The 22494-nt window shown below is 31.4% G+C and overlaps 1 protein-coding gene across 1 annotated transcript in view; it reads left to right on the forward strand.

The window, feature by feature from the left end:
* The first annotated feature begins 6183 nt into the window (after positions 1-6183).
* Positions 6184-22494, forward strand: part of LOC107453194 (ankyrin-2) — a 213262-nt gene continuing 196951 nt past the window's right edge. The window contains exon 1 of the mRNA XM_071186318.1: positions 6184-7373. Within this exon, the coding sequence (XP_071042419.1) occupies positions 7290-7373 (84 nt within the window). The 5' untranslated portion in view covers positions 6184-7289. The remainder of the gene's footprint in view (positions 7374-22494) is intronic.

The raw sequence follows: 22494 nt of genomic DNA on the forward strand, positions 1-22494 counted from the left end.
CCTTGCTGTTTTAAAAGCATATTTGAAAGCAACAGGGTTTATCCAAATTAGGATAGGGTATGTTGTTGACGTATGCCTGTTTAGGCAAAGGGAGTGCGATTATTCTTGTTTTCCAGTGGCGCCATCTATGGCCAAGAATTCAACTTCTGCCACACCATACGTCGCACCCGTTTATGGCGCGGATCCATTCATACATCCATTCATTCATCCACAGATCGTAATTTTGTGACAGATTTAAAGCGCATCATTCACTTTACTACACGGAGAGTCTTCGGCCGGCGGGGTTCGAACCCACGAACTCTCGGAAATGGGCCCAGCACCCTACCGACCAGACTATCCCGGCGCAGGACAGGGTATACTTTGTGTTAAAGCAAAGGGTCCTCAGGGTAATGGGAGGGAACCCCAAAGCGGGAACTCCACTTTGGGGTTCCCTTCCATTCCACTCACACCTACTTCTCTCTCCTTTCTTTCACAATCTTGTTCCAAGTTCGTGCCTTTCTCTTACTGGCTAAACCACTTCTTTATAATTACGTCTTGTTTGTCTCGTTACTTTCTGCAATGACGGGTTTTTCATTAATTTGACGTAAAATTTTTACGTAAAGACACAGTGCCCTTTAGAACACCGAAGTCAAGCATGCTGCTGTCGGTAAGCGGGTGGGTGACCACTTTGATCATCCTGTGTAGGAACCGAAGGAGCGCGGTATCGGTCCTCGTTAAACTGTTCTACCATAAAGTGCTCGACTTCGCGCGCAGGTAGTTGGGTTACCAAAGCAAGGGAGCCATCCCCTCAGCAGAGGATCAAAATTGAGATGGCAGGTCTTCGGATCATCCTCACGGATTTTTCCCAGACCGTCGCCAATAGCCCGTTGTGCAAATCTAGTGTGACTTAAATAAAGTACCTACCTATCTGCCTCATTAATTTAAATGGAATTTATTTATTATAATTAATTTTTAAAATCTGTTTTTTACACGGCCCATTCCATTGACTGTCGTTATTTTTCCCACTCCTCATTATATTTTGACTAATGAGCCTAAAACGTTATTACAAAAAAAAAATTAATAAAATTTTTAACAACTTTTTAATTATTCTATTTAAATTGGAACATAACTAGATATAATTTGTGTAACGGTAAGCCATGTTCACGGGAAGCCTTGACTTTTTATCAATCGATTGATTATTAAATGCTTATTAATAAATATTGATTGATTATTAATCCGAAGACATAAATTATTTTACTTACCGAAAGATCAATTAACCAAGAATTTAAATATCCCTATTTTTGTGTCACTAAATGTAAGGACAAAATCCAATATGAAAAATCATCTTTCAACTTTCCCCGCAGCACGAAAATTACTTCCATATTTTAGAATAAAAGAAACCAAAGACGACTGTTTACTTTTAAAATTAGAGTATCAATCTCTTCTAGGTTTTCGCTTCAAAAACTACTTCAATATTTGGAGAGGTAATTTGGGAAGTTTTCTAAATCTTACATTATGTAAATGAGGTGAAGCGTTTTGGAAATGACTTGTGTCTAGAATAATGTAACTTGTCTTTAGTTGACAAATAAATTTAAAGAAGCTTGATTAAGATTAAAAATTTCAAGTATGATAATAGTACTTTTGTTAAAAGCATTATTTTAAGTTTTAAAGTACTTTTATGATTAGTAAACAGCTTATGATAAGCTTTATGATAAAAGCTTTAACAGCTTTTATCATAACAGCTTTATGATAAAAGATCTAATACTTTCAATATAAAAATTTAAAAAATATTGGAGGTCATTAGAATATTCGAAGCTATATAAAGTATTCGAAACCAAAGAAGATTAATTACATTATTTATAGTTTGGAAATTTGGGTATAATCTGGATTGATTGTCACAAAAAGTTTCCGAGAAGACTGTAAAAAGACTTTGGCATTTTTGGCTGTGATCGAAGGATTAACATTTTACAGAGGGAAAGTTTTATTTTTATTTTTATTCTTACTTCTTATTTTTGGAAATTGGTTTTTGTGTCAAATAAGGCAATTTAGCAGCTTTTAACATTTAGAATAAAATTTTCTATTTCTTACGACAAAATTTTTTGAGGTAAACAATTTTTACTGAATAATGTTACTTTATTTTATAAAATATAAGTGCGTCTGAATTTCTTCGTGTGTAATTATCTTCAAATAATGTAATATCTAATCTTAAACAAAACAGGGGCTGAAATAAAATGAAAAAAGTTTCCTTACAAAATTGTTGATTTTATTAATTAAAGAGAACCTCTACAAAGAAATAATAAATTTTAACTAAAAAAAAAAAAGATATATATATTTTTTTGCATTGAATGAAAAGGAACTAGTTTTTTTAGTCCAGAAAGAAGAGAACTTGGATATTTTAGATCATACTGTGAAGGTGTAAACGCTGAAATCTAAGTACAGTCTGTCAACATAAAGAACTCCCCTAGCCATTAGTATGGAGTTGTGTCAGTGACTATGGTTACGGGGTTTAACTATTTCAAGTAGGGGTGGTTAGGTCATTATTTAAGATAGGTTTTGACACGGGTCGGAGAGAGAAGAGAATCAGGGGAGAAAGAAGCTCCCCTTTTTGAAATGCACTATTTCTTGCTTCCGTAACAGCAGATAACCTTAGACTTCGTAGCGAAGGTAGTTCTTTCCGCAGAGAAACTGTAGGTGGGTTGTTATTTAAGTAAGGACCGTTTTGTTTTATATAGGTGACGTGTGCATCGGTGACGCGTGCATCGGAATGAGTGCTTATGTTGTGTCCGGTATCCCTTGGGAACAACTGTGCTCAGTTGCAGTTGTGTAGGTAAAATGTACGGTCAATTCTGTGTCTTAAAAATGTTCAAATTTACCGAAATCGCCAGCCACTCACGAGATACGGTCACTGATACGTTTTTAGTCGCCAAAAAAGCCTGTCTGCTACATATATTCACTGGCAGATTTGTGAAGTTACGATTTGTGATTTATGACTATGACTATGACAATGACAATGACTTTCTCCGCTATGACAATGACTCTCTCCGCTGCTCAGATCCCAGCTATTTTGAACTCTTTTGACTGTGAAGTTTTGGACCACCCCACCCCTCCCTAGAGTCCAGACCTTGCGCTGAGTGATTTTCATCTTTTCCGAACATCATTTTGGCTGCAACCAGTACAACGATGACGAATACGTAAAAACGGCAGTGACCTCTCAGTTAACAGAGAAGGCGGCAAGTTTGCATAAAGAGGGTATTTAAAATCTAGTTGTATCTAAATCTATCTATTCTAAATCTAGTAGTAGTATGTAGAATCTGAAAATACATTTACTTCTTGAAATTTTTTTTTTGTTTGGTTTTTATTTTCAAACGGCCCTTACTTAAATAACCCTCGTATATAAATACCCCAACTTAGAAAAAAAAATAATAGAAAGAAATTTAGAATAAAAAGTCAATGCAATAAATAAATAAGTAAATAAATAAAAACTTATCATTTTTGAAATTGATAATCAAAAACTCTATTAATACAATTTTTTTAGCCATAAGTGGATATTGGTAAGTACAATTAATGATAGATGTATAATTATAAAAGGATACTGGAAGATTCTCCAAAAAGTTTTAAGCTACATATTTTTTAAAAAATGTTCCAATTTAAAATGCTGCTGTGATTTTTTCGTTCGCGAGTCGAGAATCGTGTTATCTTCAGGGCATCTTAGTTCATCTGTTTCTTAATTTTAATTTATTTCATTTTGACCAATGGCTTTTGTCAAGAATGAATTTTACTACAAACAAAATGTATGCCCTTAAGAGAAATGAGTTTTAAAACTACTTACTTAAAAACCTTCTCATCGAAATATTTGTAGAGTTTAAAGTTGATTTAAAATGCCAACATTTCTAGCCAAGAAGTGCACTGGATCTATTGTTCAAATTTATTTTAATATGATATGAACAGATGAACCATGTTTCATAGCAATTTGATTTATAGTATTGCGTAATTGATAATAAATATCAATTAAAGATAATAGGAGGAGAAAGATTGATTTACTTTAGCTTACTGTGTAAGTTAATCTCGTAACAGCCAGATTGATCTGTCGTTTATGTCAGCTTAGTTGTTCATGGAGATGAAGAAGCCACATTTTCAAGACTGACAGCAATATTATCAAAATAGCGCCTCGGCCGCCTTTACTTCTCAGACTATTTGGTACTCGTCGATCTCTTAGCTTGCATAAAATCCCCATTAGATATAGAACCTCGGTTTTTCACAGTAACACGTCAGTACCATAACCACCATGTATAGTGTATAGTAGTAATACAGTCCAATTTAACATCTTAATAAAGTTGCAAAAACTCTTCACTACGCATTTAGCTTTAACACAAAATTCAAGAGGAAATGCTATGAAATAAATCTATTACTGGAAGGAAAGTTAGTACTGCTTATCATCATTCAGTATTAGGCTTATTCTCATATGCGGTCGTTATCTTAGCATCAGCCCCGCGAGGGGCTCTAACTAATTCATCTGAGTGGGAATGTATAATAAATCACCGAGTAGTAGTAGTAGTTAATTTACGTCGCACTAGAGCTGCACAATGGGCTATTGGCGACGATCTGGGAAACATCCCTGAGGATGATCCGAAGACAAGCCATCACAATTTTGATCCTCTGCAGAGGGGATGGCACCCCTGCTTCGGCAGCCCAACGACCTGCACGCGAAGTCGAGCACTTTACGGTAGAACAGTTTATCGAGGACCAATACCCCGCACCCTCGGCCCCTACGCAGACTGATCCAAGTGGTCACCCACCCGCTCACTGACCGCAGCCAGTGATGCTTGACTCCGGTGATCTGCTGGGAACCGTGTCTTAACGATCAGTCCACTGCGGGACAATAAATCACCGAAGCGCAATTGAATGGTGAAAGTTGGGGTCCAGTAACATTTATTGAGAGAAACTTAAAGTAGCGAGATTAAACAAACAAATTTAAGAGAGAGAAGAGGTTTTTGTGGCAGACTGCCTCGCCTCCCCCCGAGGTATTACCCCGAGCTTCGCAGGATTCAGTATTAGGTAATAATAAATATGCATTAAATAAAAACGTTCAAAAATATGCGTACGTTAAAAAAATACAAGTGTGTAATTTTGGGCATGTTACTACTACCGTCATATGAGGGCGTATGAAGTATCAGGTTCGATTCTGCTACCGCCTATTTCTTCTAACTTTACACTTACACGAATCTACTAGTCATTTGTAAGCACTAAGTTTTTTCAGAGATTCTTGAATGCGTACCAAGGAGTCTGTATGCTCCAACCCAATCTGTCTTTCAGCCACCTTGCTTACGGCAGAGATAGTCTGTCGTTGATTCAGTTATTGTAGCTGTAGCTCATTTACATCACACTAGAGCTGCACAATGGGCTATTGGCGACTGTCTGGGAAACATCCCTGAGGATGATCAGAAGACATGCCATCATAAGTTTGATCAGCAGTCTCTGCAGAGGGGATGGCTCCCCCTCTTCGACCTCACGACAACCTGCAAGCGAAGTCGAGCACTTTTTGGTAGAACAGTTTAACGAGAACCAATACCGAGCACCCTCGGTCCCTACGCAGACTGATCCAAGTGGTCACCCACCCGCGCACTGACAGCAGCCAGTGATGCTTGACTTCAGTGATCTGCTGGGAACAGTCGTTGATTCAGACTTTATTATCTATTTTTTTTTCTTGAGATAATTGTTGAAGATTAGTCATACGATCCAATATATAAGCCGGAAGATTACCGTTACAAATTATTGCGAGCTTTGGTAAAATCAAATTTTATAGTAATCAACTTGCTTTGCTATATTTTTACTTTCATAAAAGTGAAATTATTTAACAAATATTCTTAGTTTATAGCCAATACTTTAGTGAATTCCCATTCATTTGTTAGAAATTCTAAAATTTTTCAGAGAGTCTTCAGACAGTAAATTATGTTCTAAAAATACACACAAGAAACTTCACTCCAATTCCAAGGTCCAAGAGCAATATTTTTTATCATTTCAATTCATGCTTTCTGTTAATTAAAACCTCATTTGTTTTACACAACCGAAATAGGTTTTCCCAGAATTTGTGATTTTTAAAATATTTTAAATTAAATATCAAACATTTTCCGAATAACTTACGTCACAAGTGACGTCACTGGTTCTCGCAGCCACTGAAATCGATCTTGTTCTAAAAATATAGCCAATCCAAAGCGGAGGGAAAAGGGATGTAGCAAAGATAAATCTGCTCCCAACTCATCCTGCCCAACAGGCGATTTGAATACACGCAGATATGGACGTTACGTCTCGTTGTTTCAGACATGTTCAGACTTGTTCGAAATTAAGAATTACTAATTTTTTCTGATCCCTCTCCTGCCAAGGAGTAAATCCAAGGACGTGGTAACCATGGAAACCGTCATCTCATTTGATCCAGCCACACCTACATCTGTAACATCGTCCATTGGTCTTCACTCCCAATTCAACGCTTCCGTCAGGTGGTTTAATAGTAAATCTATCTCTAATAGTAAAGCTCTTCCTTGTTAGTTTAAATTTATGGTATTTCAATTTAGACTATACGAACGAACCAGAATGACCTAGAAACGGAAATATTTAACATTTTCAACAAGGAACTGTGATTATCTTACAATTATTTATTCAGTATCTTTACAGTAAAGCACATTTAAATTTTATTGTATGCACAGCTTCGTATTTCTTCTGCCTAGCTTTACTTAAACGACAATCTTTATTCTATGATAATATTCTTGAGACGCCATATCAATAAATCATTTCAACAATCAGAATTCTACTTTAAGTTTCTTTCGACGTTTTCCAAAACTGTTGCAAATTTTTGTTATTGTTATGCCGTAGAGGTTGGAGGTAGGCCAAAAAATTGCAAGTTATCATTCATCATCGAAGATAGTAAATAAGGACTATTAATATTTTTAACCGTTGTCGACAATCATTATTTCTAAACTTTTATTGCCATGTATATATAGTTTCTGCTGCTAAAATGCAACAATTTGCTTAGACTAGAATTAATTCGTCCAATGATTGTTTGAAGTTGAAGTTATTAGTTAATTATATTCACTTTCTGATATTTATAAGAAATATTAAACTACAATTAAGTAAACTTTAACCGTAAAGTTATGCTTCCTTTCGCTTGGATCCTGGTTTGAAATTCGATTCTGAACTAAAGTAGAACATTGCCGATTATTATGGCTTTTAGGTCTATTTTTATATATGCATAAATGTGATGTTTTGGTTGAGATTGTTTTGAAGGCTTTTGTTTCGGAGTGATATGTCTCAACGTAATGGATAGGAACAGATATTATAATAAAATGTTAACTGAATTAAAGGACGACTTGGAAGAAGACACTCGGCAGCTAGCATGCAAGGTAAGTCTGTACCTAATTACAATTTGAATCTAATTTAAAGTTCAAAAGCGTATGATGCATTTTTATGTTTGTTATTTGTTGCAATTTGCGTGAATTGGTTAAAATAATTGAATGTTACGTTGAAATCGAAAGCTTTAAATTATTTTCTATTATATAATGTCAGTGTATGCTTCTATTGTACTGAAATAGTTTATCGAATTCAGCATTAAAGTTTGTTTTGCGAAATAGACATATTTATTTTCGTAGATAATATTAATTTTGTGGTTCCAGTTTGGTAATATTATTTTTTTTTTCCAAGTCATTCATTTGAAAATACGAATTTTTCAGGGATAGCTTTGAAAACTTCTTTATTAGTTGATTTGAAATTAAACTATCCTAGGTATATAAGTAATTTTCAAAATTTTATTTGTTTATTTATTTATTCTTATTTCTCCCGATTTTAATCATGTGGAGAAAAAATCACTTTATTTTGCTAAAATGCAAAAAAAAAAAAGAAAAAAAAAGAGTGTCCTAAATAACTTTTGATGTAATGACCCTANAAAAAAAAAAAAAAAAAAAAAAAAAAAAAAAAAACATAAATTTCATTTAAAATTTCAGTACAGAATTGTAGATGATGTAGTGTTAATAAAATGTATCCCTAATTGTTGTCACATTCAACAATATGGTAAAGTAGTTTAAAAATGTTTTAAGTTTGACACTAAAATTGTTAAAATTCTCTAATAGAGTTGAATATTTCTATGAAACTCTTGTTTGACAATAGAGGATTTTGTAAACGAATTATTTTGCTATTTAAATGTAGTTTTTCATGCCTTTATATTTCTACAAGCAAAACAAATGAGTTAAATGTAAACGTACGTTTAAAACATGCTTTTTAATACATGCGGTGTAAAGAGATTATTTCAAAGTCAAAGAGAAATCAATTGTTCTCGGTCAAAATTTTAAATTTCTCATTTATATACTTAATTTTCAATTTACACGTCCTTGTGCTCAATGCAAAACAAAGCCTACTTAATTCTGACTGGTGATTTGATCACTTGAATTCTTTTTGTGCACAAAACACTGCAAAAAAGGGTTCTTTAAAATTGAGCAAATATTTGTCAAAATAGATCCGAAGCGAATATAGTCGAATTTGAAATCTTGTGCTCATTGAGTATTGTGACTTGCTCAAAAGTGAAACTTATTTTGAGTAAAATGTATTGCTTCAATTTTTAGCATATTATACTCAATAATGAATGCATGAGGTTTTAAAAATTTACTATCTGTTTCGGTGCTATTTTTGCACATTTTTTGCTAAATTTTGCGAAAACTTTTTTTGCAGTGCAGATACACTTTAACATTTTCATAAATTTTCAAAAACTTGAATGTTTGGGGAATTTTACTTTTGTTCATAAAGAACCACTTTTCTTAGTATCTATGCTGTTAGAAATTATGGAACCATAATATTCTTCAAATTTTTAAACTGTTATATTGCGCTTCACTTAACTAGATTAATGTACCTCTTGAACTTGATTATGCGAACACTCAGTGTTCAATTTTACACTTCACTACGGTTGCGGTGATTTTGCATCATATTATAATTGAAAGTATCAATTTTATGAGTCAGCTTTTATCTCATTTTTGTGTAAGTGCTACAATATTCAATTCCTTTTATCCTTCTAATAAGGTTCGGTGTATGAGTATCTTGTTATGAAATGATGCTCTTGATATGGTGTTCTTTTGTATGTGAAGGGAATTTATATTTTCAATCCATGAATTTCTTACAAAATTAATTCTTTTTTTGAAAAAACAAGCTCTTTGAACTTTGAAGTTCAAATTTTCAAAATTTTATGTCAATTTTGTAAACGAATTATTTTGCTACTTAAGTGTAGCTTTTCATACCTTTATATTTCTGCAAGCAAAACAAATGAGTTAAATGTAAACGTACGTCTAAAACATGCTTTTTAATACATGCATTGTGTTTCAATATTCGGAAAATAAATTTAACGCATATAAATTTTTTTTAGCAATAGCTTCATTGAAAAAAACAAGTATGGTCAAAACTTCTAGAATATGGTAAAATTTACCATGTTTCTCAGACTATGAGAATACCAAAAAAGCTCTAATTTTTATCGAAGCGCTCTGGTAAAGATTAAAGAAAAAAAACCAATAAAATATGGTTTTATAATAAATGATAAAATTCGGTAAATGTGGCGAAACTTGGTAATTAATTCGTAAACCTTAGAGCAGCACAATCTATACCTTAGATCACGGCACAAATATCATGAATTCGTTAACATTTAATTTTCAGCTCTGTATTTATTATTAAATGTGTGGTAATGAGAAATATAATTTTTAAAACTGTAATTTTCATTAAACCATTACCATATGAATGGAAATTATTTAATGAATGATTTAAATACTATATATTTAAATTTTATAACCAGATTTATGGATTTTTTTTAATAAGAAATCTCATTAACTTTCAGTGCGGTAATTTCCCCAGATTTTTTTACTCGGTGTAGAGAAGAACAGCTGAAAACTTCTGAAAGTTCTGAATGACTCTTAATCTAATGATTGGATCTTCCCTTTCTAGGACACAATCTTAATGGTTCGAAGATGTGATCTTAATATGCTAGTTAATAAGTGCAGACGAGAATTTTAGGTTCCAAAATCAGACATAAAAACGTACTTTCCCTGAATAAATATACCTCTTTTTCGGCGGATTCGGATTTTTGAACCCTAAAATATAGGGGGTTGCCGCATACAGGAGAGTGGTCCAAAGTTTGGACTATTAAATGTCAGTTTTACGTATTTCGCCAGATCTCGAGAACTTTTTAAGAGAATTAAAACGGTTGTATTTTTAAAATTAGATTTCTCAGGAGCTACTCGAACGATTTTGCTATCTAAAATTGCATTCGTTAAAATGATAAAAATTGTATACTTTACTTTTCAAAAGTTTTTCGACTTTTATTAAATAAAATAATAAATATTAAGTTTTATTTCGCATGGAATTATCTTTGAATAATCAAATTTTATAATTGTGTGCAAAAATGTTTTAATTTGCTTAAAAAGTTCTCGAGAGATGGTGAAATACGCAAAAAGTAAAATTAACATTAAGGGAGGGACCCAAGCTTTGGACAGCTCTTCTGACCAAATTATTGGGACCATATTTCCTAGATTGCGGCTACCTCCTATATTTTCTTTGTCACAAATTCAAATCTGTTAAAAAAAAATTTTTTTTTTACTCAGAGAAAGGACGTTTCTGTGTCTGATTTCATGTCTTCAAATAATGTTTGCACTAATTAGCATATTTGAGGTCAACCCTTTGAGGAACTTCTCGGAAGTTATTCTGGCTTGTCCGTTTTTTATTTTGCACACTGTACTTATAACATTTAAAATGAGCTGAATTTCATTGCAGAAATATTTTTGGCATTGTAAGTATGGTACTGTACTGTCAGTGCTACACATTGTAATTGACAATCTGATTGGACTTAGTAATTACAATGCACCGTATGATTATTTTAAAATTAAATTAAAAAATTTTTAAAAGTTTTTTTCCCCTCTTATTGTAGGGTATGGTATTTTTACAATTCATGCAGATTTTAACAAAATGGGTCAAATGGTTTTTTGAGATACTGAAAATTGGCGTTTCATGAAATTCTAATGCACAAAAACCATTCAATTTCATTAGAATGTCATATTTAGTCATTTAATATAACTTATTATGCTAAGTAGTGTAGAGAATCGATAATTAGTACGATTATTTAAAGTACTGAATTCAGTACATAAGAGTCATTATGAGTTACTCGATACTTCTTTTCGTGTATTATGACAACAGTTATGAATTGGCGAAAATTTTTTCCTTCATGGTTCTTTGGCATGTTTTAGGATTACATGTATCCTAGTGTGAAATTGGTTTATTGTTCGGCAAGAGAACGCAACGCTGAATCGGTTTGGACTTCAGTCATGGAAGTTTACGTTCACTTACTTAAATCCAATCTTAATCCTTATCAAAAATTACTAAAAGCACGAAAGTCACAAATAATTAGTTACAAATTCATGAAAGATATATAAAGTGACGGGCTTTTAGTGTTGAAGTTCGATTCAAGCCAATTAAATCGGATCTAGATCGTTTAGGAACAACTGTTCTATTACTTTTCGTGAATTATAACCAATCGAAGTAACAGAGGACGCCCTTCAGTTACAGCCAACAAATAAAGTAGTTTTGACGATTTAATTTCCCCCTTTTGGTTTGATCTTGACGCTGATTGGCCAGATTTTCATCCTATTAGGAGTTTTATCGACACCGGATAAATATGGATTCCACGGCATCAAGGTGACCAAGGAATTTTTCCTTTTTTCCCCCCAGTTTGTGTAATTGTTTTCTTCTCCTTTCTTCGCGTCAGGCACAGTTTCTAGCAAATTTTTACTAGATACCTTGAATGTAAAACATTGTAAGTTCTTATTTTGAGATTGGCTGCATCGGGCTTTTATTCTATTTAACTAAACTTTTAATTCGTCAAATTTTTGCGAAACGTTTAAGTTTCAGGTCAGGATTTCAAACACGATTTTAAGTTTTTAACATGATTTTATAAAGTTGAGTAAAGAACAATTAAATACTAAACTTAATTAATGAACTCACTTTATGAATGTTCCATTCGTAAATAGTACCTATCTTTTGAAAAACTTAATGGTTTTGGTTTATAATTCTTCTTCCCACTGATAAATTGTGGTACCAATACCCCGAATTCCACTAATTTTATATAGTTCTCCATATTTTTTCATTAGACTTAGTTTTTAGCATAATTTATCCTTAAGCGCTAACTTTCTTCATTTAAAGTCTGTTTCCCCATATAGACCCCCAAGCACTATAATCATTATCATTTATTTCCCACCTTTCTTATCGTAATTGCATTAGACTAAACAATTTGCTTTTTCTTCACCTTGACTAAATGGTAGGATTTGAATTTGGCGCAGTATAGCCGTTTACTTTTCTTGTTGCTGTGTGTTTGGAACGGTATAAACAAATCTTCCCCTCATACAATTAAGGATTGCTTTCAATCCAATCTATAGTTGAAGCATTACCCTGAGTTTAGCAAAGTACTTAGAAAAGCGGCTCCCAAATGTGGTTCTGTGGAACCAAAGGGTTCCATGGAAGAATTAAAGGGATTCCGGGAGTTAGCACGTTTTCTTTTAACCCGCAATGATTTTGAATTTTTAACTATATTCAAATCTAATCAATAAGTCATTATTTAATATTTTTGTTACCCTTATGAAACTATTCAAAATGAAATGCCAATAAAAAGAAATGACACTTTTTTTCATAAAAAGAAATATATAATTAAAAAAAAAAAACGATTTATTAAATAATTAAAAAGACATGCATTTTAAAAAAACATTGCATTTCTCACCGGGTTTTTCAAATCAAACTAAATTTGCTAATAAAAAAATTTGTTTCCCTAATAATCATTTTCAATGTTTACAGAAATTCTTTTTAGTTTTATTTCAAAGAAAATCATAATCCGGCCCATTTTATTTGCTTTCAGTTTATGTAGATACTCAAAAAACAAATTTAGTACTAAACTAGACAAACTCCAGAACTGCGAATTTTGCTGTAGGATATAAAATCTAATTTAAGATAATTGATAATGAAACGACTAAAAAAATTCAGTCTTATTTTTTATTTTATGACCATCGTTGAGCAGCCGACCCAATTTTGAGCTTACGACTAACAATGTACAATTCTATAACCTTGTAATTTTGAACCCAATCCAGAAGACAAGAGAACTCTTGGATCGAGAATTGGGAGAAATTTTAACTTCCTTCACGGAGGATTTTTTATGGAAATAACGCGCATTTACTTTACATGAAGAGGAAAATCATGAAAACCTCCCAAGGTTAGCTTGACGGCAAGGGGACTCTAACTCATGATCTGTCTACCACTGAAAATATTTTACCTCAGCACGGTGGTCAGTGCAAGCTGGGTGCGGAATTCGTATCGACAAAATCTTCACTGGGATTCGAACCTATGGCAAGTCATTGGGAGGTGAACTCCTGTATCAAGTATTGGGATCCTTTGTGGATGACTTTTTGATGAAACTAACCAGCATTTATGTTACATAATTTTATTATTTGATATTTAGCTAAATCTGTAATTAGCATATCTTGAGGCAATTTTTTTTTCCTGTCTATTTTTCAGAATCTAACTTTTTAAATAATTTTTATATTAGTGATTCTGTATTAATTTACGTTCTGTAATTTTCGTTAAATAATTTTTATGTTAGTGATTCTATATTAATTTACGCTCTGTGATTTTCGTTAAATAATTTTTACATTAGTAATAATTTACATTCTGTGATTTTCCTTCAAAAGCATGCAACTTGACATATTTCACAGAACATCGAAAAGTTACAATTTACGAAACATTACATTATTTGTAATATTTCAAATGATAATATTTACATTAGCGATCGACTTACAATATAATCATTGTTTTTAAACGAGAAATTCTTCAGGTGATTCCAAAATTTCGAGATGTAAATAGTTAACTTAAAACATCTCAACATTTCAATTTTAACTTTAAGGTAATAGATTTCTTCAAAAAAAAAAAAAAAAAAAAAAAAANAAAAAAAAAAAAATAAAAAAAAAAAAAAAAAAAAAAAAATTCTACACTCTTTTCCCGGTTTCGTACCCATTCAGAAAACTGTAAAACATTTTCTCTCCAGTTCTTGTTGTTATTTTTGGAATTTACTGCTCACCAAGTCTTGCCATTTTTTGCTTTTATCTAAAAGAAGTCTTCTTTTCAAGCCTCTCTTATCGATTTTGGAATGTTTTATCGTCGTCTGCTCTTCGTGACATCCATACATGAAAAAGTGAAGGAAAAAAAAAGTTTACAGTCCTCGATCCTCGGGGGAGTATCGAAGAATGAAATTCCTAAGGGCTTTGCGCATTCCCTCTCGCAATTCAATCCCCCCCTCCCTTAAAAAAAAGTTTCCTCGAATGTTCTCTAGCCATCACATTTTATAGCTCGGCCCCAGTAAATAGCAAATGAAAGAGCAAATTTATTTATTTGCTATAAAGGTTACGATTAGTTAAAGTTACAGTGAAGGGAATTCTCGGTGGGTTTTTCGAAAGATATGGTTTATTTAGACACAAGACAATGAAAGAGATTTTTAAATTGATGTTAGCCTACAAATATATATTTTTCAAGTTCAAGTTCGGAAAATATTATTTCGTCTATGTAGAATTAAGATATAAGCTGGCTAAAGTGATTTTATAAAATAAAAAAAACTCATTTTTTTTAAAAAATCTCTTTATGATTTGAATAAAAGATATATTTTTTTATGCTTTTTGTACAAAAACAATATCGTGATATATTGTGAAGAACAATAATACAGCGAAACATCCTCTGAGAATATTGTTTTTTCACATATATTGATATTTAGCCAATTTAAAAAATTTACATTTTTTAATTGTATAAACATTTAATTGTATAATATAAATTAATTTATACTAAATTAGTGTAATGGAGATTCTGAAGTAACTAATAATTGTTAAAATTTAAAATTAAGTTTTGCCTTAATCACCATATACTGACTTAGTAGCTCGGAAATTGGAGAATGTATATATTTTTTTATTCTGATTTTTGAAATATAGAAAAGATGCATTTTATATTTCGCAGTGATTCTGATTGCTTTTTATGTATTTCCTGTTCTATTATCTAAAGCTACTAATTTTATATACACGGGTCGACAAAATTAAGAGATGGAAGACATTTCCCCAAATATCTCAAAAAATACTGAATATAAATGAATGAAATTTGGTATGGATATAGCTTATCCCTTGATAATAAAGTATGAAACAAAAATGAAAGTGCCATTCACTGGCAAGACCTATTGCCAATAAATCCAATGTAGTCTGAACTTAAGTATAAAAAGATGACAATAAAAGTGAGGCTTGTACAGTATGTGTTGCCTCTAGTATGGTGTATGGTCACCCCTGACAGATAGACAGCATGCACAACGAGTATGCCTGCTGTTAATGAGGGAGTTAAGGAGGATTTGTGGAAGACCCTCCAATTCTTCCACCAGAGCAATTTTTAACTCCAGAATGGTTCTGGAGGAGGTTGGCATCCCAAGAATGTTTAATTGGATTCAGGTCAGGGGATTTGGCTGGCCAATCCATTCGTTGAATATCCTCACTTTCCAGATACTCATCAAGCAGGAGAGCCCTATGTGGTCGCGCATTGTCCATAAAAATGAACTCAGGGCCAACAGCGCCCCTGAAAAGAAGTACATAGGGCTCTAGACCTCCTGCCTGTACCTCTGGGCGTTCACGGAACCATTGTCACACAAATGGAGCGGTGTGCGGATATCTTGCATGATCCCTGCCCAAACCATGAGTCCTCCACCAGCATAATGGTCCCTTTCGATAATGTTGCTGGGATGGTATCGGGTTCCAGGTTCCCTCCATATCAATAACCGTCCAGAAATAGCGTCATAGAAATGTGTGTCATAGAAGAATATAGTGTCATAGAAATGTGCGAAAATGCTTTCAATCTCTTAATTTTGTTCACCAGTGTAATTAGATCAGTTAATTAATTAGGGAGACTCAAGTGAAAGCTTTAAGTCAGTCTTTTATGTGATAAAGACATGGATTCGAATTCCAATTTTGGCTGTTTGTTTCATTCTCTACTTTTCTATTCTTTCTTTCTATTTTTTTTTCAAATGGCAGGCACTGAACTCTCTACTTTTCCAAAATAATGGGAATACAGTGAAAGACAATGTATATACTTTTAAAAACTATTCCTATGAAGAAATTCTAATTCCAATATTCGCCTTTACGATTTTTTGGACTCAAATTTATAATGAAATAGTATTTTTTTTTCTAGAAAACCCAACTCGCTATCTAATAGAAATTCCGGAAATGTTTAAAGTACCTCACTGGAAATAATACCATACTGCAACTTGAAGTAAAAATGCAATATTTATAGAAAGCTTGGCTTTTCATTATATAGCTATATGCCTCTCATTTGTATTTTTCATAAAGTTGCTACTCTTTATCCTTTTGTAGAGTTTTTAGGTGATGCGTATTATGTGATATCTAAAATCCCTCTTATTCTTTCTCTATTCAAGACAATATACGCAGTTAAAGCTTTCAGAAGTTTACATCGTTAAAAAAATAAATTAGTACGATTGTTGAACTCAAGTTTTGAAAAATTCTTCAGAGCCTTTTATTTGATTGTTTAAATAATCAACTTTCTCAATTAAACTAATTTTATTAACCCAGAGTTCATTCTTAAAAATAAATGTTTAGTTTTCATTACAGTTTCCGAACCATTACGGAGAATACTAAGGCGGGAAACACTTTGAATGCTTGGAAATAAGCTTTTTAACAATCCATTGTTCCTTTCGAAAGAAAATAAGGAGAGCTTCTTTTGGAACATTAAATATTTAATAGGTTTGCTTGACCCGAGGGAAACAGAAAAAATCGCCAACACCATCGCATCATTTATTCCATTGCCTGAGGTGAAATGGCGGAAGTTGTCTAAGGTGCCAAAATAGAATGTCCACTCGTTGGTTTCTTGATAGCGGCCGCCATTATTTCTAAGCAATAAAGCTTTTGTATTTATCTCAGAGCTAAAGATAAAATATATTTACAAGATGAAGACATAATTCACCGCAGGAATTGATTGCTTAATCCACTTTTGTTTAGTGAAATATTAGCTTCTAACGTTATTGATTGTAAGGAATCGCGATATTGGGTAGGTGTTAAGAGTTATTGTTATTGGGTCAAGCAGGCTCATAATTTATTTTGGAAAAATAAATAAACGGATCAATTCATGCATAATAATTTTTTTTAAAAAGTGTTTTCGCATTTTAATGTATTATAAATTAATTTTTTTATAATAAATTTCTAAATTGTTAACTTCAAATATTAGAAATTACGAGAAAATTGCTTGCAACTTTTGTTTTTCTATATTTACGACATGAAGACATAATTATCCGCAGGAATTGATTGCTTAATCCGCTTTTGTTTATTGAAATATTAGCTTCTAACATTATTGATTGTGGGGAATTGTGATATTGAATAAGTATTAATTATTATTATTGGCCGAAATTAGCCCATAATTTATTTAGGAAAAAAAGTAAATGGATCAGTTCTTGTATATGAAAATTTATTAAAGTATTTTGAAATTCAATGCATTGTAAATTAAATTTTTATAGTAAATTTCTAAATTATTTACTTTAAAAATTACGAAATTATAAAATTTATTTATAACCTTTGTTTTTTTTGGTATTTACAAGATGAAAACATAATTCACCAGAGCAATTGATTGCTTAAGCTACTTTTGTTTTTTGGAATATTAGTTTCCAAGATAATTGATTGTAGGGAATTGAATTTATTGTGATATATTGTGATATATTGTGTAGGTGTTTAAGTTATTGGATCAAACAGGCTTACAATTTCTTTGGGAAAAAAGTAAATAGGTATGTTCCAATATATAAATTCTTTAAAAAGAGTATTTTTACAGTTCATAGCATTGAAATTTTTTTTCTGTAATAAATTCCTAATTCGTTAACTTGAAAAAATTATAAAAGTTATTTACAGCTTATGGCACAATTTTTTATTTTATTTATGCCAAGGTGTATGTTGAAGTTTGTCATTAAGAAAATAAGACTAGTGTAGGACACAGTTAAAAAAAAATGCATAACAAATTTGTATTATTCATAGCATGATATGGTCGCTTTGTTACTTAAAATTTACAGTCGATAGTTTTGTAAACCATTAGAATTTTACTTTATACTTAATAGCGATAGCTTCCAATAACATTTAACTTTCAACTTTATGTCTTATCTAAAGTTTCTTTTACCATTTGACTTTTACTTTATATTTATTATTGGAAGTTTCCTACAACATTTGACTTTTACTTTATACTTTATATGGATGGCATCCAACAGCATTTGACATTTTTACTTCATCCGTGTTATCCATAGTTTCCTACAGCATTCGACATTTATTTCAAATATGTGTTATCGATAGTTTTTTTTTTTACATAATTTGACTTTGTATTATTAAAAGTTTCCTATAACATTCGACTTTTATTACCCATAGTTTCAGTATTACCCATAGACAGACATTTATTACCCATAGTTTCCTACAACATTTGACTATATATGTATCACTGATAGTATCCTATAGCATTTGACCATTGCTTTATAGTTTTCTACACCATTTGGCTTTATATCTATTATTGATGGTTTCCTACACTTTTGATATTTACTTTATACTTAATAGCTTCCTTACAACATTTGGATTTTTTACTATAAATTATTTTACTATATGATTTATTTTACTCTATTACACATAATTTGAACAGCAGACCCAAACTACTAATGTAATGGTAGCCTTGCAATTTTGAACTCAAGCTAGAAGGCAAGGGAACTCCTGGATCAAGTATTGGGAGAAATTTGCCTTCATGTAAGACTTTTTGATGGAACTAACCCGCCCTTGCGCTACATGGAGAGGAAAACCACGAAAAGCTTCCATGGTAAGCCTAACGGCAATGCGACTCCAACCCATAATACTACCAATGACATTATTTTACTTTAGCACTGTTGTTGATGCAAGCCGGAGATGGAATTCGAATTTCAGCCATCGCTGGGGTCATCTTACGATCTATCCCCTGACCCGCCACCGTTCATATGAATTATTATTATTGTATTATTGCATATTTCCATTGTAGTTGTCACAACTACAGCCAAATTGTGTGCCATTTAGCAGTACATTCAAACCAGTCCTATTTATTTTTTGTCCCACTATTAAATGAGTGAAACCTAGCCAGGAACTGTTAGTTCAACTTGGGAGGCCTTTATCGGTAAATCGTTCTTTTTTTTTTTTTTTACAAATATCACATTTAGGTTCAAGTAAGGACCTTTTAGAATGCAATTAGGCATCACCTGTTCCTAAAGAATGAACGTCATTAATTTTTGACTCTTGTTCTGGTTGGAGCAGTTTCTTTGTTTACTCTTTAATTACTAATTCTTTTTTAAAAAAAAGAATGTTTCACGCTTAGAATTTCATGGAATGTCAAGTGGTCAGATGTGAAAGGCCAAAGGTCTTTCATCCCAAACGCGTTTCTTGACGAAAGAATTTTCGAACTCATTCATTTTTCGAGATCGTAATTCACCAGCTGCTTGGACAGAAAAAGAAAATGGTTGTCGACACGAAACGTATTTGCTCTGTTTGAGAGCCACTTGATGAAACGGTGTCTAATGTCGCACTCGTTTTTCGTTCGGAAATTCGATGATGAAGCTTTCTTTTGACAATAGAATAGTTTTCCTAAGAGAAAAAAAACTTTGATAAGAGTTAAATGTTATTAATATTTGAACAGAATTTAAAAGCACGATAACACTCAATAAATACAAGTACTGATAACTGAGGTTATAGATTTAGTAACAATAATAGTGTATGATTTACTGGATGTCTCGAAACTGGAAAACGATTTTAAGTAAAAAGAATTAGTTTTTCAAAAATTTTTCGATTTATTGATCTGTTTTCTGAGCAATTTGATATCAAGAATAATATATCCAAAATTATAGCAAAAATACTGAATCCCACCCATTGAAAATTGAAAATAGCGCACCTAATTTCTGAATTACAATCGTCTGTGAAGTATTTTGTTTAAAGTTGTTTATAAGACTCCCGCTGTTCAAAAGAAATTTAAAAAGTTTTAATTTTATATATACGCTGAAAAACTATTGTTTTGGACTAAATAAAACTATTTTAAAAATATTCTTCAAATATCTCAGACATATATGGGTATTTTTAGAGAATATGATGCATATATTTTAGCATGAATCATTTGTTTCTTTCCTTTGTTGTTTTAAAAGAATGTTGCTTTGATAACTATACACTAGAAATTGCTTGTTTCGGACAAAATAAAACTATTTAAAAAAATTTAAAAATATTTTAAGACATATATGGGTATTTTTAGAGAATATGATGTACATCTTTTATATCAAAAAATAAATTTCACAATATGTCCATTTTGATTATTCTTTATAGATTCTGGAAATTGCGTGTTTTAGGCTAAAAACTATTAAAAAAATATTCCTTATATATTTTCAGATATATATGGATGTTTTCAGAGAATATGACCCTCATATTTTAAAAAGAAACCAGTTTTAAGAGTCCCGCTATTCAAAATAAGTTGAAAAATTCACAACGTCTCCATTTAAATGTTACTTTGATATATACTTTGGAAAATGCGCATATAAAATTAAATAAATCTATTTTAAAAATATTCTTTAAGTGTTTTCAGACATATGTTCGTAGTTTTAGAAAATATGACACACATATTTTAATATAAAACTAGTTTTAGAAGAATCTGGTTGTTCAAAAAATTTTAAATTTTCAAATTGTCCATTACAATGTTACTTTGATATATTCACTTAAATTGAGTCATTCTTTCTGAATAAAACTATTTTAAAAATATTCTTAAAGCTCTTTTAGTTATAAAAACACGTCGAAATTTTATTTCTGGATTTTCATTTATTAAAAGATATCAAAAATTTCAAATTTGAATTTCAAGTATTTTTTTTCTTCTGATTTAGACGTTAACTATTCGCATTGTCATCTCTTAAAAAATTTTGTAATAAAAAAGTGAACACTTACAAAACTTTAAAGTTAACGATGAAAGTAACTTTTGGTCTAATGATCAGATTTTTGCGTATTTAAACTCACTTTAATTGGTTCGGGGGTCTGTCATTGACTATGCTAATAAATCTTGAAAAGTTTCATGAATATTGTTTTTTTAATTGTTAAAATAACTGTCCAAAAACAACAGTATGACACTGTATGAGAATCACATGCATATCTCGCTATTTTTAACGGCAAACGTGTGAAATTATAAAAATTGATAAAAAGAAACCCTATTACATTGTGCATTAACCAAAAGTTTTTTAGTTGTTGTAGGAAACTATTTAATAATGAAATAAGTGCACACATTGAACCTTGTAAGATGTTAAATAAATAATCAGAAGAAACTGAAGCGAAAAGATAAACTTTATTTCACTGGTTTAAAAAAATTAAAATAAAAATTCGACATGTTTCAAGTACTCAATAGTATTTTACTTTTAAACCTAAACCACATTTTATTTTGCTACACGCTGGTAAGTTTGGTTTCTGCTTTCTTTTATTTCATACTCTTTTTCAACTGAATGTTTTAGCCATATCGACACATTACAAAGAATAATTTTTATCTTAGGATAACTATTCCTTATTCAGAAATATCGCATTAAATAATAGCAAAAACATGTGTCCTGAGAAAGACTTTTGGTTTCTCCTATTGATAGTTTTCTATTTTATATTTTGTATGTATATTTGATGTATTTAACTCATCCCCTTTCGTAATAAGTGTGATTAACAAGTTTCGAACCAAGATGGCTTATAATGAATATAAAATGTAAATTTGTCATACTTTTCTAAAATTTAGCTTTAAAAACTTTATGGATTATTAAAGAATACTACTTTTATTTTCAAGATCTGTTTAAAAAACCAAATTTTTTTTGCGCTTATCTTTCATAAAATACAATGTTTAAATGAACGCAACTATTGGACAGAGTTTTGTTTAACCTTTATGCTACTGGTGTGAAGGAAAAAAATAGTTATTTTCTGCATGGCTGATTCTGTTCACTAATTAAGTAATGTAAACGTGACAAATAGATATTACGGCAGGCAAGGTAATATAAATTAATATTAGATAGTCGAAATTTGCACGCAAAAGACTAGTTAACGATGGACTTGAATAATGAAACTTCTGACTCGAATAAGAAGTTAAAAAAAGGGTTTTTTTTTCGTTCTTCAGGGATAGAAATTACCTTTACTTACTAAATTAAATCGAACAAGTAATTTATATAAAGTTATAGTGGCTTACTGACAGACGACTTTATTATTTTGCTAAATAAACAGCAATAAATTAGAATTTTTCCTGATAGAAAGTTTTTTTTATGTAAAATTTTTTTTTAACTGCAATATAGTAAATATTTTAGAAGTAACTAAATTGTTTTGTAAATATTGTTTCGAAATAGTACAAGGACAGAAATGTTTTCCCAATTTGAAATTGATTTATGCACATAGA

The sequence above is a fragment of the Parasteatoda tepidariorum genome, chromosome 10 (assembly GCF_043381705.1).
Source record: "Parasteatoda tepidariorum isolate YZ-2023 chromosome 10, CAS_Ptep_4.0, whole genome shotgun sequence".
NCBI lineage: Eukaryota > Metazoa > Arthropoda > Arachnida > Araneae > Theridiidae > Parasteatoda > Parasteatoda tepidariorum.